The following is a 16,653-nucleotide window of genomic DNA, read 5'->3' as shown; positions in this document are numbered from 1 at the left end:
AAGTTTAATAATCACCTACCTCACTGGGTTAAAATGGTAAATATTAAGTAAGGAAGAACCATTTGTAAAAGTTGCTGGCTCATGATTCACTCATGAGATGCTGATTTTGTCAACTGTTCTCTCTGTCTCTCTCTTTCTCTCTATCCTCCCTCCCTTCCTCCCTCCTTTCTTCCCTTCCTTCCTTTTATGATTCTTTTTTAATTTCAATAAACTTTTAAATTTCAGAACAGTTTTAGGTTTACAGAAAAGTTGCAAAGATAATACACAGTCTCTCCACATCCCACACACACCCCCAACTTCCTGGCTCCAGCCCCCCACCATTCACTTCTTTTTGTGTCTGTTTTGGGCTGGGAACTAGGAACCGGACTGGCCAGCCAGGGTCTTCTTCACAGCACTATCAATCTGCAGGGAGATGAGCAGAGACAGGTAAATCCATACCTACAAGACTGGGCCATGAGGGCAGTGCAAAACACCAGGTGAGTGAAAGCATTTAGGAGGGTGACCTCACCCAGACTTGGGAGCCTGGAAAGGCTACCAGAAGAAAATGTCCACAGAGAGGGAGTCTGATGGATGAGGAATGAGCCAGGCAAAGGGAGGGAAAGGAGAGTGTTCCTAATGGGATACAGCCATCTGGGAAGGAAGAAGAGTACCTGAGTGAGGGTGTAAAGCTTAGTGAAGGATGCCGAGGAAATACCGCTTCACTGGTGCCCAGCCTAGGAACTACTTTCAGAGTCATGCTCCTTGATGATGTCATTATACAAACTTTCTTCTGTAAAATTCTTGCAGAACTGGCTAAACAGACAGATCAACTTTTCCAAAACAATAGTGACTTCGAGCTGTTAACCAAAGCACTAAAGTACTACTTTTTTTTTTTTTTTTTTAAGAAAATTCGCCAGGAAATAATGAGTAACAAAGGAGGGGAAGTAATTGTGAACTTCTAACACAGCTGGAGCTGTGTGATTTGTCTTGGGAGTTAGCTTTGTACGCCTCTTGAGAAATAAAAGGTAAGGGGTCCGTCCTCTTCGGAATCCCCATAGCACGATATCTGAAACTTTTCGTTCGGTAACTCTCACTACATACACTAGTCCGGGGACTCCTGTGAGCCTCTCAGGTCACCACCACAACACGTGGAGCTGAGGGAAGACTGGGTCTTTTCTGAGAATCCCAGCAGTTAGCCGAGGCTTCTGCACGGAGGCAGGATGTCTGCGCTCTGCACCCCAGCCCTCCCCAGCCTTCCCAGTTTAAACTGCGGAAGAGTTTAGAAAGGACATCAAGCCCGCTCTCAAGATCCTCACCTGAGCTAAGCATGCCAGCCGACTGCGGAAACGCCCGCCACGGGTAATGCCCGCTTGTGTAACAAATCCCCACTCCCGGCTCTACAACCCCGTCACCCCCCCACCCCGCCCCGTGCGCGCGCAGGCTGAATCGACGGCGCCCTCCCCCACCCAGGCGTTCCGCAGCAAAGCTTCCTCCTCCAACCTCGGCTCCCCCCCGCCCCCGGGCCCGGGGACCTTTCTTTAAGTCTTTTCGGGTCTCTCAGAAGAGACACGCAGGTGCTCGGAGACGCTGCTGGAGAAAGAGAAAAGCGCTACCGGAGTAACTGTGCGTGAGCGCCCCGGGGCGGGTCCCGGCGGGAACACTCTCTCAGGCTGGCTGGAGCGCGGGGAGGGGCCCGGCGGGGCTGGCACTTCTCACGGGGTGTGTGACCCGCTCGGGTGCCAGTTGGAGAGGCTCCTTCACTTTGGCGATTGCTCCACAGCCATGTCCGAGATCTGGGTTCTCTGGCCACTGGTGAGTGTTTTCCTGCCCGGGCGGGAGCCTCTCCCAGCTCGGCCACTGGGCGGGCGCTGGACTAGCTCCGGGGGCGTCAGGGGGACGCGCGCGTGGGCGGCGGGCTTGTCCGGCCTCTGACAGGCTGGCTCACCAGGGCTGCCAGGACTTTCCCTGAGGGCGGCATCTCAGGAAACCGGGGAACTCGTTTTTCTTGGAGCTGGATATAGAGCGGTAAGCCCGCGGGGCAGGCGGAACAGCTCCGGGTGCTCCCCGGGGACGCTGTTCGCGGCCCAGAGAGGGGTGGGCGCGGGGGGCAGGCCGGGGCGTGCGAGATTTGAGTGTCGCTGGAGGGACCGGAGACTGGAGGGGATCTTCTGGACAAGTCCTTACAAGTCACGCCGAAGCACCGCTGCTGTGCTGGTGGATGTGCGCGCCGCGGGGCGGTGAGAACCTGCACTCCCTGCACTGGTAATACAGGTTTTCCGGCAGTTCCCAACTTTAGGGAATAAATCAGCCCCGAGGCGGTGGTTAAACCTGAGGCTTTGGACTGCACCGTTTCTTTCTTGAAAAAGTTATCTTGGGGCTGAATGCGCCTTAAGAGACTTGTTTACCTTCTTATCGCTACACAGAAAAAGAAACTGTTTTGTTTCCCTTCCGGTAATCCCTCTCCTTAAGACCGTGAGTCACATCTCAGGTTTGGTCTTTTTTTTTTTTTTTAAATTTTCTTCTCTCCATTTTCTTTCTTGTTATCTTTCATTGCTTGCTGAACTCCGGGGCGGTAGGGAACCTGGGCCTCACTGCTCAGGCGGTGGTACCTCCTGCCACCGCGCACGCGCTGGGGAGCCTGTACTTGGCCTAGAAGCCTAAGCAGCGGCCACCTCTTTTGGAGAGTCCCTGCCTCAGCAATGCCAGCGTGGTGATGGCTGATCGAAGACACTGGGCCTCCAGAGGTTCATGTGAGTTCCGAATTCTCTGAAAGCCAACGGATTCTTACTTTGTTGGTCCCCATCAAAGTGCCAGGCACTGTGATCAGAATGTCTACGAATGTGATCTCAGTTCATTCGCAGCTGCGCAGGAAGGAAGATGTCCTCATCTCCATTTTACAGATGGCGAAATGGGGTTCAGAAAGCTTAAGTAATTAGACCGAGTCCAAACAGTAAGCGGCAGGGCGGGGATTTAATTTAGATCCAGTTCCAAAGCCCGGGCGGTTCGTTGATTGCACCTGATGTCCAGATGACAAGAGTTGAAAGGAAGAAAGCACTGATGTCTGGAACAATCTTATGACTGGAAAAAAAAAAATTTCCCTGATCCTTTCAGAAATAATGTACAATATTTGGGCTCCTTTAGGAATTTTCTTCGAGAAAATTTAGGATTCAAAATTGAGAAACCATTTATACAACCTCAGATCACACTCTTCTCTTCCTTATCATTAACCACTGCCTTATTGCAGTGTTAGTTGCTTTGACAGTCTCTTAGCTCTTGGAACAACAATACTAATAAGTGTAGCAAAATTATCAAGGCCCAGAGCTATGCTTAACTTTTATACTATAGCATCTTTACCAGAGGTGCATGTTTAAAGCACCAAGGAAACTGCTTTTCTGAAAGAATGCACACACATTCATACACACACATATATGCATGTATATATACATGCACATTTATTTATATATACATGTTATAATATCTATAATATCTATTAAACATAATTTGCTTATTACTGTTATATATGATATGTGGCCTAAGAAATTAACATTTATCAAATAAAATTTATCAATACAGAGGTGTAAAAAGAAAAAATCTGACATAACCCTATCACCTAGATAATCATTGTTTGCATTTTGTAGTATATCCTCTATTTCTCTTTTCTAATATGACTCTTAAATTTAGCTACACAGAATGCTGCCCTGCCCCCATCACTGGCACACTATCACGCCTCTATTCTTAAAGAAGTTTCCACACCATTATGTCACCTTGTGTGTCTCTAGAAAATGCTTGCTTTTATGACTTCGCACTTAGTAGGGCTTTATTTACTAGTGTGCAAATAAATTAAATGGGGGCTCGAGTGCTAATTACGTGGAACGCAGAAGCAAGTTTGGTTTAATCATGTCAGTGGGCTGGAAGTGGATGGGAGGGAGCGGCCATATTTTCTCTTTTCCTCTTTCTTCCTCTAGTCCTCTTGTGTCTAGCGCAATCTATGGTCAGCAAATATCCCATCCTTTACCTCTTTGCTTCTCCTCCCTTCTTTCTTCCCTCTTGGAGTTAGTTTTCTCTCCCCTAGTTTCTGGGTGTCATTTCCATGGGACCTACGATAAGTAAGTTTGAAAGCCCCAAACAATTCACAAGTGTCTAAAGGAGACAGAAAAAGAGGCAAACTTACTTTAGAAATTTGTGTGAGAAATAGCTGTGAGGACTGCTGCTGCTTCTTTTAATAGCACATAGTCCTGATAGGCTTTGTCTTGTACTGTTTAGGTCTATGGTTAGGCAGTTACTAGATTAGCCATTTTCCTCTCCTTTATTTCTTAGAGCACTTCTCAAAATTATGGTCGAGGACAAGGAGAGGGCCGCTGAAAAAGAAGTCGGTGTATTTATAAGTAATCATACAGAAGAGTTTCAGGGACAAAATAAAGGACAGTTGTTTAGTTTATAATTTAATAATTTTTCTTAAACCAGGCTAAGAGACATGAAATAGGTTGCAATGTGTTTCTGTTTATTGTTGTTTTTAACAGGTTTTCCTTAAATCATAAAAAACTTGAAAATTCTTATGAATAAAATAAATTATGAAATGTAATTTAAAACATTAACAACCAGGATGGAAAAACAGAAATTTATAAAAGATGGCAAGATTGGAAAGGAAAAATGAAATTGATATATGGAAATCTTTGGGTCCTTCATGACTAGCTACAATTGGGTGAATGAAAAATCTTCTATTGTCTTTCTCCATAATACAATTACCACCCTTGGTGGCAAAATTAGAGTTTAATTTAGAAAAAGCAATTTTTATTCTTGCGTTGAGTTTAGAGAAGGCAAAAGGTGAAAGACAAAGAGGACTCAGGATTTGGATGTTGTCTCTAAGTAAGTTTCTTTGGGACACTAAACAAGTAATTTACTTCTAAATAGTTCTTAGTGGTGGAAATGTCAGTAGTTCAAAGGAATCTCTCTGAAGGCTACCACAACTGCCAAGGACAGAGTAATCATTTTCTAAGAGATGATCAAAAACCTGAATAAGGAAATCCCCCACTTGAAAACCCCTAGTGAGTTAAGTGCCTTTTGGTGAATTATCTTAGGTTCCAAAAGTCCCTTAAATGAGCACATGTTTTGTAATAGGTACTAAAGACTTATTGACTTATGATGAAAAATAATAAGTAATCATGTAAAGATAATACCGTATATAGCTTATTACCAAAAAATTATTTATAGGACCATTGTAAGTAACTTAATGGATAGTATTGTATTCTTTTTGCTGTGTGTGTGTATCTATTCACAAAAGTGGGAAAACAGCATTTAACTAGCTAATAAGTCCTTTCATTTTCTGGAAGACCCTTGCTTTAAAATGAAAGAAATAAAATGAATAAATAAACAAACAAAATGAAATAAAACAATGTATCTTTAGCCTCTTATGTAGTTGGACTCCTAACACCAATTAACTATCTTCCATTCAGTCTTAAACAGGAACAAATAATTCAAAAGTACTTGCCTACTTTCATACTATTTTCTTTGAAGTGAGACTATGAGTTGTAAGGCCCAAATTAGAAAGTTGATCATTGTAAGATTGTTAACTTCACCTTCCTCAGAAGGAAATGGGCTAGTTCTCCTCTTTGATCACAGCTTCCTTTCTGATTTGGAATGAGCTTTTGTGCGACCAAGCCATCCCCATCTTTGGGCAGTTAGAAACAGCAGCCATTGCTCTCTTGGACACCTGGCCCGAGATCCACTAAGTGCGGGATGATAGTGACTTTCGTATGAAATTGTACATTTTGAGTAAGGCCAATCTTGTAAGTTAGCAAATCTGACTACAGATTCAATCGTCAGATGTACTCAGCCCAGCGAGGCAAGCAAGCCTACCGTAGGTAGGTTTTGTTAAGCTGTGAACTGGGATAAACTTGGAAAATTAGAATAAACTTTGCTTCGGAGTCATTAACGTCAGTCTGTCCTACAGTCAAGTGATGCAGCATTCTGGATTTAGTCTCCTCTGTGTTCTGGGAGACCATAAAAATATAAGATGTGAGAAACATCAACACTTTTGATTTCTGAGGTCAGAGATCTTAGAAAAAAGAGGGGAGACAGAGAGAGAAAATGAACTCAGAACCTGTGGTGTAAGGCTCTTGCCCCTTGCTGAGGATTGAGCTATGGTTTTTAGCCATCCTCACAAAAGGATCCTTGTTCCTGATGGACTGTTTTTTCACATGGATGTCTGTGTGGATTTAGGCCTGATTTCAAAAATTGGGCTTACACTGCCCCAGGCTATGTTTTGTCTACCCTGCACAGTACTGACACAAACAGTATGTATGTGTGCAGGTATATATTTTTAATATTAGCTTCCACCACTTAAATGTTGGAAGATTTTGGTTTCTCTTGAAAACTGGAAGATCTGGACCCACATGCCACCTGACCCCCACTCCCCTGGATCAAATGGCTGCCCCTTTGGTCCACGTGCACCTCTCCGTTTGACCAGCCCCTCCTACACTTTGTTGTCTGTTCCACCTGGATGCTCTACTCCTGTGATAGCCCTGGGACCCCTCTGGGCATTTAAGGACTCTAGGGTTCTAGTTTAGGACTTGGTAGTCCTCCCATCACCCATTTCCTCCACCAAAGATGACTTCTTTTCTTTTCGGGCTTATTTTTAGAAGGGTCATTATTTCTCCATGAAAAGTCAAATTCTGATTTGCAAGTGCAGAGCACAGATGCTGTTACTCTGTAACACTCTTATCTTCTCACATGTAAATGTAGTCGCCTGCTAACCTCAAATTGTGCTTCCTCCAGTTGGTCTTCAGCTGGGAGGAGCATCAAAATAACCACCAGGGTTATTAAATATTAAGTAACAGAACATAATCATAAGGAGTCCCCATTCTCAGAGATCCAGATTCTTTAGGTCTGTGTTGGGACCTAAGCATTTTTTAAATTTTTAATCCATCACTACATGATTCTAATGTCTTTCAGGGTTTTGAAAATGATTTTTCTAACTCTAGCACTAAACTCAAAATCTAATCCCAGATGAAATTCTCTGGGTTTCCTCATTTTGTTTTATTTATGGCTTGATTCAGTCAGGGGTCTAACCAGTCATGTACTCCCACTGCCTCAGCTATCTCTCTCCTGGTCTTCCCAAGAAACTAGCCTTAAGAAAGAATGAAAACATTACTGGAATAAGATTACCTTGTGTAATTTTATTTACTCATTTTGAAAAAAGTAAGAACGAATGGGATCTTCACTTATCTCTTTAATATAGAAAATTTTCTTTTATTTGTTTTTATTTCAGTTTTTCAATAATTCACCTACTACAAAATGTCATTACTATTTCCTTACCCTTTACACAAATATATTCGAGGTGCATTATACAATCGGAAATGGTGAACTATTAATGGTCTTTTTAGAATTCCTTTTTCCTAAAGTATTGATAAGTAATTAAAAGGCTAAAGAGCGAATGACCAGAACTAGCCTGTTGTTCTAGTTGTGTCCTGGACAGTAGGGGATAGTGAGATTTCAACCCCCTAGTGGGGCCTGTAAGACTGGGAAGAAGTTCAGGTTCCTAGGGGCCCCTGATGATTCCGGTTCTGAAGACTGTTTGCAATCTCTTGTCTATTTAGTTCAGTGATAGTTCAAGATGGGAAATCCTAGTGCTCAGCTATGAGGAGTTCCCAAGTGTGTATGCACCACTGACCTCCCTCAAATCCAGAATCTGAGGGAATTAAGAGATGGTGGTTTGGGCCTGTATTCATTTCCCGTGGCTGCCGTAACACAGCACCACAGACTGGGTGGCTTAAACAACAGAAATTTCTTTTCTCTCAGTTCTGGAGGCTAGAAGGAGCCTAGACTCTGAGGCAATGATCTCTTCCTCGCCTCTCTCCTTGGCCCTGTGTCTTCACGTCATCTTCCCCTTGTCTGTGCCTGCGTCCAAGTTTCTTCTTATAGGGACACCAGTCATATCGGATTAAGGTGCACCCAAGGACCTCATTTTAACTAATTTCCTCTTTAAAGACCCTATCTCCAAACATGGTGACATTCTGGGCTACTTGGAGTTAGGACTTCACCATAGGAATATGGATGTGAGGGAGATACAGTTCAGCCCATAGGAGTCTGAATCTCTTGAGCTAGCTGTGTGACATGGGCCAGTCACCCCACCACCCGTTTGGGGCATAGCTTCTCCTATAAGGTGAAGGGCTTGGGTCATCTCTAAAACTCTTCACCATGATTACTGGAGAGCTTCTAGTCAGCTTGAATATCTATAATCAGCCTGAAGTGTGTGCTCAGTATTGAAAAATCTCGCTGACTGTCCCAGAGATGTCTACTTATTCTTGCTGCCATTTTTTCACCACCAGACACCTTTTTTTTTTTTTTTGCCTCTGCTTTTTAAAATTCTTTTCCTGTTTGCTTTGAACTTCACTAAGAACAGAAAAAAAGGTGATTTTTTAAACTTCCTTTTCAAACCCTAGCTCATCTCTTAGGGCCAATTGCCGCACTGCTTCTTTGAAGTAATGCTAATGGGATTCTCAGTTTCTTCCAGTAGTTTGTTTAATTCAGTCACTGCAATGTTACTCTATTTGTAATTGCCATGTTAAATCTTGGGTGTTTATGATTCCTGGGAAAGTGTGGAGAGCTTGTCAAAGTGAAGTGATATACCTCAAGGGTGGCCATCAGTTTCTGGGTCTGGCCATTCCTGCTCCATTCCTGCTTTGTTTCTTCTACGTAGTAACCAGGTTGACTATGAAAAGTGCTTCATCACTGCTGCAGATAACTAATAAAAATCCAGCTGTTCTTTCAGTTTCTCATCATCTGATACAAGGGACAAAGTCTCACGTCACCCTGTTTCTGAGAGTTTCAAATGGAGCAAATGCAAAGATTGGAGGATAGGAAGACTTCTGATTCCTATTTGTGCATTGCAGATCCCCACCCCTGCAAGGGACTCACAGTGGGTGTGATGGCACTCAGGCTGGAGGAAGGGAAACCTAAACTCCCCTTCCTTTCAAGCTGCAGACCAGGGCTGGGAAGTTTCACCTTCCCTGCCAGCCAGAACCGCAACCTGGACAGTCCTGCTACAGTTTTCCCAGACTAGAGGGCAGGGGACTGACTTCTGGGTTCCAGGAAGTTCCTGCCAGACTGCCTCCACCTTCAACATGCATTTGCTTTGAAGGTTCATTGTATAATTAACACACAGGCATCTTGCGAACAATTGTCTGAAAACAAATTGAGTTGTTTGTGTGCCTATGTGGAGAAAGCAACTAGGAAAGTAATTTGTAAACCTGAAACAGCCCAGAGGTGTTTGGGCCAGAGTTGTCGAGTCCTCCCTTGGCCAGTCCTAACTGTGGGTTATTGGACGAGTCATTTCATATACTCTGTGCTCAGCTTCCTCGGCTATAAAATAAGGCCGTAATAATTCCTCATGTGTAGATTTATTGCGATGACCACGAGGTGATGTGTGTGAATGAACTTTGTAAAAAGCTAGGCAAATGTCTAGGGTTTGGTTTCCTGACTTAACATTTTCACAAACAATTCAGAAGGAGAGAGAGAAGCAAGTTTTCTGATTTGCAGAAAATATTAAAATCCTGTAGATAATGAAAGATGCAAGGAGATCCATTTTTAAAATCTATATTGAAGCTGAGCAGATGCTCATATGGTCCCTTTCTGCTTTGACGTTCCAGGATGCTACGAGACTGCAGCGTCTATGGTTATGATTGGCTGTATGATCCCACTGTGGCTTCAGTGGTCAACATGTTAATTACCAGTGTGATTCAGGAGACATTTACCTTTAACTCTCTTAATAGCTAGCTGCTAATAATGCTTTTGCTGAGGTCCTCAGGTATGTCCCCATTTGGGCTAAGCCAAGTTCCTCTAGGTGTGACCTGCCTGGAAAGCCCTTCCCAGCTAGTCATCCACTTGCAACAAGTCACTGCCCAAATGTCTTCTTATTCTGTGGCCTTCCCAGACCACTCTTCCTAAAACATCACTACCTCACCCTTCAAACTCTCCATGCCCCCGAGCTTGCTTTATTCCTTTAAATAGCACTTATTCCTCCTTGACATATTTCTTTGTTTCTTTATCATTTCCCTCCACACGATGCTTAATATTATGTGTCGACATGACTGGACCATGGCACCCAGATATTTGCTCAAACATTATTCTGGATGTTTCTGCGACAGTTTTGCTTGTTTTTTTGTTTTGGTTGATTTGTACATTTAAATTGGTAAGCTTTGAGTAAGTTAGATACCCTCTGTAAGTGAGTGGGCCTCATTCAGTCAGTTGAATGCCTTAATAGAATGAAGACTGAGATTCCCTAAGGAAGAAGGAGTTCTGCCAGACTGCCTTTGGACTTGAGCTGCAGCTCTTCCCTGACTCCTCAGCATGCTGGCCTACCCCATCAGCAGAATTTGGACTTGGCAAGCCTTTACAGTTGTGTGAGCCAATTCCTTAAAATAAATCAATCTCTCTCTCTTCACACACACACACACACACACACACACACGTGTGTGCGCACACACACAAGCACTATTGGTCCTGTTTCTCTCAAGAACCCTGACTAATACAGTACACTTCATTTACATATAAACTCTATGAGAGCTAAGTCTTTATCTGTTTACTGCTCTGTTCTTGGATGTCTGTCTAGCACATAGTAGGTACTCAACAAAGTATTTACTCATTTAAGTAATTGATTAATGTATTAGCTAATATTATTCCCAGCGGAATATAAAATTGAGGTCTCTCTGACTTTTGAATCTTTGTCATGATGGAAATTTTAAATTAATTGTATTCCTTTTTTTCCCATTTGGTTATCATTTGCCTTAGTTTATCCACTTTTCACATCTTTGATTTAACTGATTTTCTGGCCTTTTCAGCTTTTTTGAAAAAAAATTTTTTTGAGCATTCTGATCACTTAGTTCTTTGTGGGTTTCCTGCCTTGTCACAGTCAAAAACACCCCAGTTTCTGCCTGGAAAGTTTGGGTTAAATCTTTGCATACTACAAACTTGAGCTAATGCAAAAACTTAAAAAAACACAAGCTGTGTGGAACACTGCTTACATAATATCTTGTAAGAGTTAGAACATGCTCTTTAGACCCATTTTTCTTTTTTTATCCTCGACATAATTCTTTGATGCTGAACTAAGTAGGAAATGTTTCCAGAAATTCAGCTCTGTGAAGCAGGTGTGATCAAATATGAGATGAGTTTGGCACTGGTATCTGCTCCATGGCCAGTGATGTTTATGTCTTTCACTGTTCTACTCCAAGATTCACATTTCTCAAATTCTGAATGTATTTTTGAACAGTGGGTTTTGATTTCCAGTCAAAAACTTCAAAACTAAAGCAAAATTAGAAAGTACATTTCTCTTAGACATCTCCAGAACGTTTAGTATATGCACAGTTTTTTTTAGAAATAACACTAAGGTAACAATTCATAAATGTTACATTACATAAATGTTAAGCACTCTCTGAGTGCTTGATCATTTAAACCAGGAATTGTGGACCTGCTTGTAATATTGTCACATGACTGCTGGATGAAATTAGCTTACCAAGGAAAGGATGGGACCTATAGCTGTAGGGGACACACACACACACATCCACACACTATTGGGTATCAACTTTGAGCACCTTTGACTTGTCAATTTTGGCTACCCAATTTTGACTCAGATCTCTTTGAGTTTAAATCTGTGTCATTTTCTTCAGTTTCTGGTGAGAAACCAGAATTGAAAGAGAAGGAGAGCAAGTAACATCTCACTGTTAAGTCCCTCTTCCCAGCAACAGAGGTGGCTGATAACAGAAAGGAGTTGTGTCTACTCAGTTTGGTTGCCTAGATTCTGTTTTCCATTATCTCTTGCAAAAAGGACTTACTGATTTCTTCTAGCTACAGAGATTTTTACATTTGTTTGAGAATTTTCATGTGCTGGCAATGTCTGGAATGTTACATGGTTAGTATATTTAATTTCTGACTGTCAAATAGAACAAAGTTTGTTATAGAATAAGGGTCCTAAAAGGTGAATGACTTTCATTTGAACGCCCTTCCCATCTTAGCAGTTAACCCTTTGGTGTGATTTCAATCACGTTATTATTTCCTAAAGTGCCCAATTCAGTTACTGTTCATTAGCTATTGATGCTCTGATCTGGAAGAGGGACTAATATTAACAGGATGACAGGATGACCTTCTGTAGAAAAGGTAAGAAGCGGGGAACTGTCATCTTGAAAAGAGAAATTGATACTAATAAATACTTTTTGTTCAAAGCTGCTTTAGAAGCAGATCATAGATTCAAATGTGTTTTAAAAAGTAAGAGTCATGCAAATATAACATTAAAAATCCCCCAATGATTAATACATTACAAATAATATGCCCATGTGCAAATCTGCTTTTGGAAACTTAACATTCATTTTCGATTATAATCAATGTTACTTGTCTCTGTGTTCACAGAACCTGGCACATAGAAGGTGCTAGTGAAATGTCTGTTGGGTTAAAAAGGCAGTGGTTTGATAGTGAAGCCAGTACATTTAGGCATAATTCCTCTGATCTGTTTACCATTTCCAATTATTCTTTACATAGAATTGTTCATATAGAGAAAGTAAGCTGTATTTTATGGTGAGTTGGGTGTAGGGGAAAAAACACTGTAATAAGAGTGAGGAGACTCAGACAAGTCCTAGCTCTCTACCTTTTGCTCATGAGTGACCCTGGATAAGTCAGGTATTTTCTTGATATTTTGGTGTGATATTCCCTCCTGGAGTCTGGATGTTAGAAATGTATTTTTCAATACATCAATACATCCATCCCAGGAGGAAAAGATGGCAACCGCATCTCCTTCATCCCTCCTTCCTTGGAGGTCCCATGGTATCTTGTGACTTAGAAGGGATGCAGGCTTTGGTGACAAAGGAGGAAGGGCTAAAAGGGAAGATGTGGGGACTCCTGTGGCAGTGATTTATACGTGAAGAATATTTAGTTCCCTTGACCCAGAAGATGCCATAAAGTAGAAGGAAAAAAGTATACCATGAAAACTATGAAAAATGACCTTGAGGGGAAAATCCTCAGAACCAGTAGTTTAAAATTTTTTGATGCTTAGCAATGAATTTACATATTCCACATAAGATGAAAAATTATGTGTATTTGTGTTTAGAGAGACAAACAATAAATGTTTAGAAAACCTGAGAAAGGAATCAAACATACATTACCTCCAAATGTTTCCATACATTTTAGAGGCTCATTTTTCTAAGGAGCTCAAGCCTAACTAAGATGAATTTGACACAGTGTCACTTGGACCTATGGGTTTTGTCTCCAGAAAAAAGGAACAAATAATAAAGATTGGTTCTCTATTAAGAGAAGTTCATTTTTCCTGAATAAAAGTGAAGAAAATCCTGTTGGATTTATTGTATGGTTAGATAACCAGGAAGGAGTTCATCAAAACTGTAGATTCTATTGCTATATATAAAAAAGGAAGAAACAGAACATGCTGTAAGCTAAGTACCAGGATTGGGAGAAATTATCACTTTTTATCCTCACAATAACCCTTCAAGACAGAAAATACTGTTGTCACTTACAGATCAGGAAACTGAGGATCAGTGAGGCCCTTTAACTTGCCCAAAGTCAGTGTTGGCAGCAGAGCTGGGATTCAAACCACAGTCGTTTTGAAATTTCATGTTTTTTCCTACTCTGCTATGTTGTCCCTCACTGGAACTTAATAATAATACTGCTTACCAGCCACCTATTTATTATGTGTGAGGAATTGTGCTAAGAACTTGAAGTGCATTATTTTATTTAATCATCACAGCAAACCTATGAAGAAGAGATTATGTCCACCTTATAGATAACAAAACAGAGACGTGGAGAATTTAAGTGACTTTCCCCTCAATCATAGGGCTGCTAAGTGGGAGCCGTGACTTTTGAGCCCAGAGCTGTGGCTCCTACCATCCGTGATGCCGTTTCTCGGGTAGTTTGGAGAACCCAAGATCTGGACTGTCATGCAATTGATCTGCTCCTTTTTTGGAGATGAGTCAGTGGAAGGATGGAACCCACGTTGATTTTGCCTGTGCATGGCAAATAAAATACAGCCATTTGGGGCGACTTACACCTGTTTACCAAGTTGCTTAGTTCAGAAGTCAGTAAAATTCTCTTCATGTTTTTCATTTACAGATATTTACCTCCATTGCTGGACCATTGTCTAAAGGTGATAATTCCCATGTGGCTGATAGCAACTCTGAGATGCTGAAATTGAGTAAGAATATTACTAAAAGGGAGAGCTGCGGTGAAGGCCTGTATCGTGAGCACGAATTTTGTTGTCAGCCGTGTCCTCCTGGTATGTTATACAAAAAAAATCTAGCGATCAGAATGAAAATCAGGGTGAGGAGTAGCATATAATAATAATGAAGAGAGTGTTTTTATAGTGTTTAGTTCTCCTGCATTATGGCCTGACTGGGAAGGAAAAAAAATATGACATTATTTTCCGAAGACCAGCTTATGTCATCTTTATCACACTGGTTTGATGTGAGAATAAGTAAATATAATTTATAAATGACATGTACCTCAGAAATGAGAGGATTTATTTATTTAGCTCCATTTTTCAATAGCAAAAGCAGACTAATTTGTGGATATTAAAACTTAGCACATCAGACTGGTGAGAATATATCATAATAATTGTGGAGCTCTGAAAGCAAGGGACTTCTATCCTTAAGAGATGTCTCAACACTTCCCTTCGATCAGAAAGTCTCTGAGAAAGCTGTTTGTCCTGGCACTGAAGCCTGCAAAATACATTTGCATTTTACAACCAAATAACTAGATAAGCTAGGAAAGCAATGGAGAAAAACCAACCATTTTTTAAAATCAGTATTTTTGAAATGAAAACCAATTTCAGATTGGAAATCCTTCAAACAGTAGCAAATTGGAAGCTAAGCAAAATGCAATTGGGCAGACTTTTTTTTCAACATGGAGTAGAGTTGACTACTATTTTATACAGATATGGATCTCCCAGTTGCATTGTGAAGGAAAACAGGAAGATAAAGGAAAACAACACATGGGCATATGCGATAGATTAATAGAACCATAAAGGACGGTGGTAAGTTTCATGTTTGGCTCTCCAGGCCTCCAGCACTCTAGCTGCTAAACAGGCATGGGCCCTGTTTATAAAAAGATTCTAACAGTCCATCTTGGCCTTCTCTCCAGGTTTTAATAACCCTTATGGAAAATCTCTGATAATCTAACCCATTTACATTTAAGCATATTCACATTTACTCTTTTCCAAATGAGAATGAAGAATGGCTTTCTGGCTTTTTTGTAACTTGCTAAACACCATCTATTTTTCCTGTGAATTGAGACCTTTACTCCTATTTTTAAAACCTAAAATGCAAATTAAAATGAAGATAATAAGCTTTGAATATCAAACTGTTAAGGACTTTGTTTGCTTTTTGTTTGTTTGTTTGGCTTTGTTTTATTTTCGTTTTAGAAGTGATCTCAGTCCTGGTGAGTTTGCTTGTGAGATAACTCTCATATGTCATTCTTGGAATGTAAATTGTTAAAAAAACCTTTTAAGAAGGAAATTTGGATATGTGGATCAAAACTTTGAAAATACACTGATACAGTAATAGGTTTATAGAAAAATGTCTTAAGAAAATAGTCAAAAATAAAAGAAAATATTGTATGCATGACATTTCACTATGATACCCAATGATGTAAGATTAAGTAAATTTTGGAGTATTCAAAGACTGGAATATTATGTATCAATCAAAGTCATGTTTTCTGATATATTTCTGATATAAGCCTCAATGTATATAAATTCCCTTAAGAGATTTCTAACTGATCCGCTGGCTGGATTAACTGATTCTCTCTGCTCCATCTCTAAAAGATCCTGGATGGTGTCCAATATATACTAAACACTCTTTCTACTTCTATTCCTTTTTTTTTTAATTTTAAGCTTATCAATATTCAGATTGCTTCCAAATTTGTTTATGCTCATTGGTGTTGTGATATTAATATGTAATTTAATTAAATATTACATAAACCAATATATGAATACACAGAAAAAACAGATTTTATTTCTATGAAAATTATTTTGAATGCTTTGGAGAATTTCAGTAAAGTCGGGTTACTAAAAAAAATGTTAATGTATTAGGTGGAGGCAAAATACATGGAAAAATCACAAAAATGTTAACGCCTTTCATACAGATTATTGGTGTCTTTAAGTTTTCTTTCCATCAAAGAGAAAGGAAGAAAGAAAAGAAAGAAGGAGGAGAAAAGAAAGAAAGAAAGGGAGAAAGGAAATCAGGGACTTCCCTGGTAGTCGAGTGGTTAAGAATCTGCCTTCCAATGCAGAGGACTCGGGTTTGATCCCTGGTCGGGAAATTAAAATCCCACATGCCACGGGGCAACTAAGCCCCCATGCCGCAACTACGGAGCCCACGCATCTCAACTAGAGAGCCCGTGTGCTGCAAACTACAGAGCCTGTGCACTGCAACAAAGATCCCATGTGCTGCAACTAAGACCCAACGCAGCCAAAGATAAATAGATAAATAAAATAAAGATGAAGTCAGATTTTGCCCCCAAAAAAGAAAAAGGAAATCATAGGTGATGCATTTTGGATGTGACTTAAGTGAGAAAGACTGTAGAATTCTAATAACTTGTTTCTACATCACAAGAGTGGCAAATAATTATATAGTTATATTTTATAAATTGAAATATTGACAGTATTTTTTTCAATGATCCCTTATG

At 40.7% G+C, this 16,653-nt stretch overlaps 1 protein-coding gene across 14 annotated transcripts in view; it reads left to right on the top strand.

Moving 5' to 3' along the window:
• Positions 1-1,438: 1,438 nt before the first annotated feature.
• FAS (Fas cell surface death receptor) overlaps positions 1,439-16,653 on the top strand; it is a 31,754-nt gene continuing 16,539 nt past the window's right edge. For 10 of the 14 annotated variants that reach the window (XM_067710082.1, XM_067710076.1, XM_067710075.1 and 7 more), the window contains exons 1-2: positions 1,609-1,791; positions 14,086-14,248. In XM_067710082.1, the coding sequence (XP_067566183.1) occupies positions 1,762-1,791; positions 14,086-14,248 (193 nt within the window). In that variant the 5' untranslated portion in view covers positions 1,609-1,761. The other 4 variants (XM_067710080.1, XM_067710078.1, XM_067710077.1 and 1 more) reach the window with 4 other exon arrangements.

This window comes from Pseudorca crassidens, chromosome 16 (assembly GCF_039906515.1).
Source record: "Pseudorca crassidens isolate mPseCra1 chromosome 16, mPseCra1.hap1, whole genome shotgun sequence".
NCBI classification, from domain to species: Eukaryota; Metazoa; Chordata; class Mammalia; order Artiodactyla; family Delphinidae; genus Pseudorca; species Pseudorca crassidens.
Note: the sequence above shows the minus strand (reverse complement) of the source record. Positions and strands in the feature narration are given on the sequence as shown.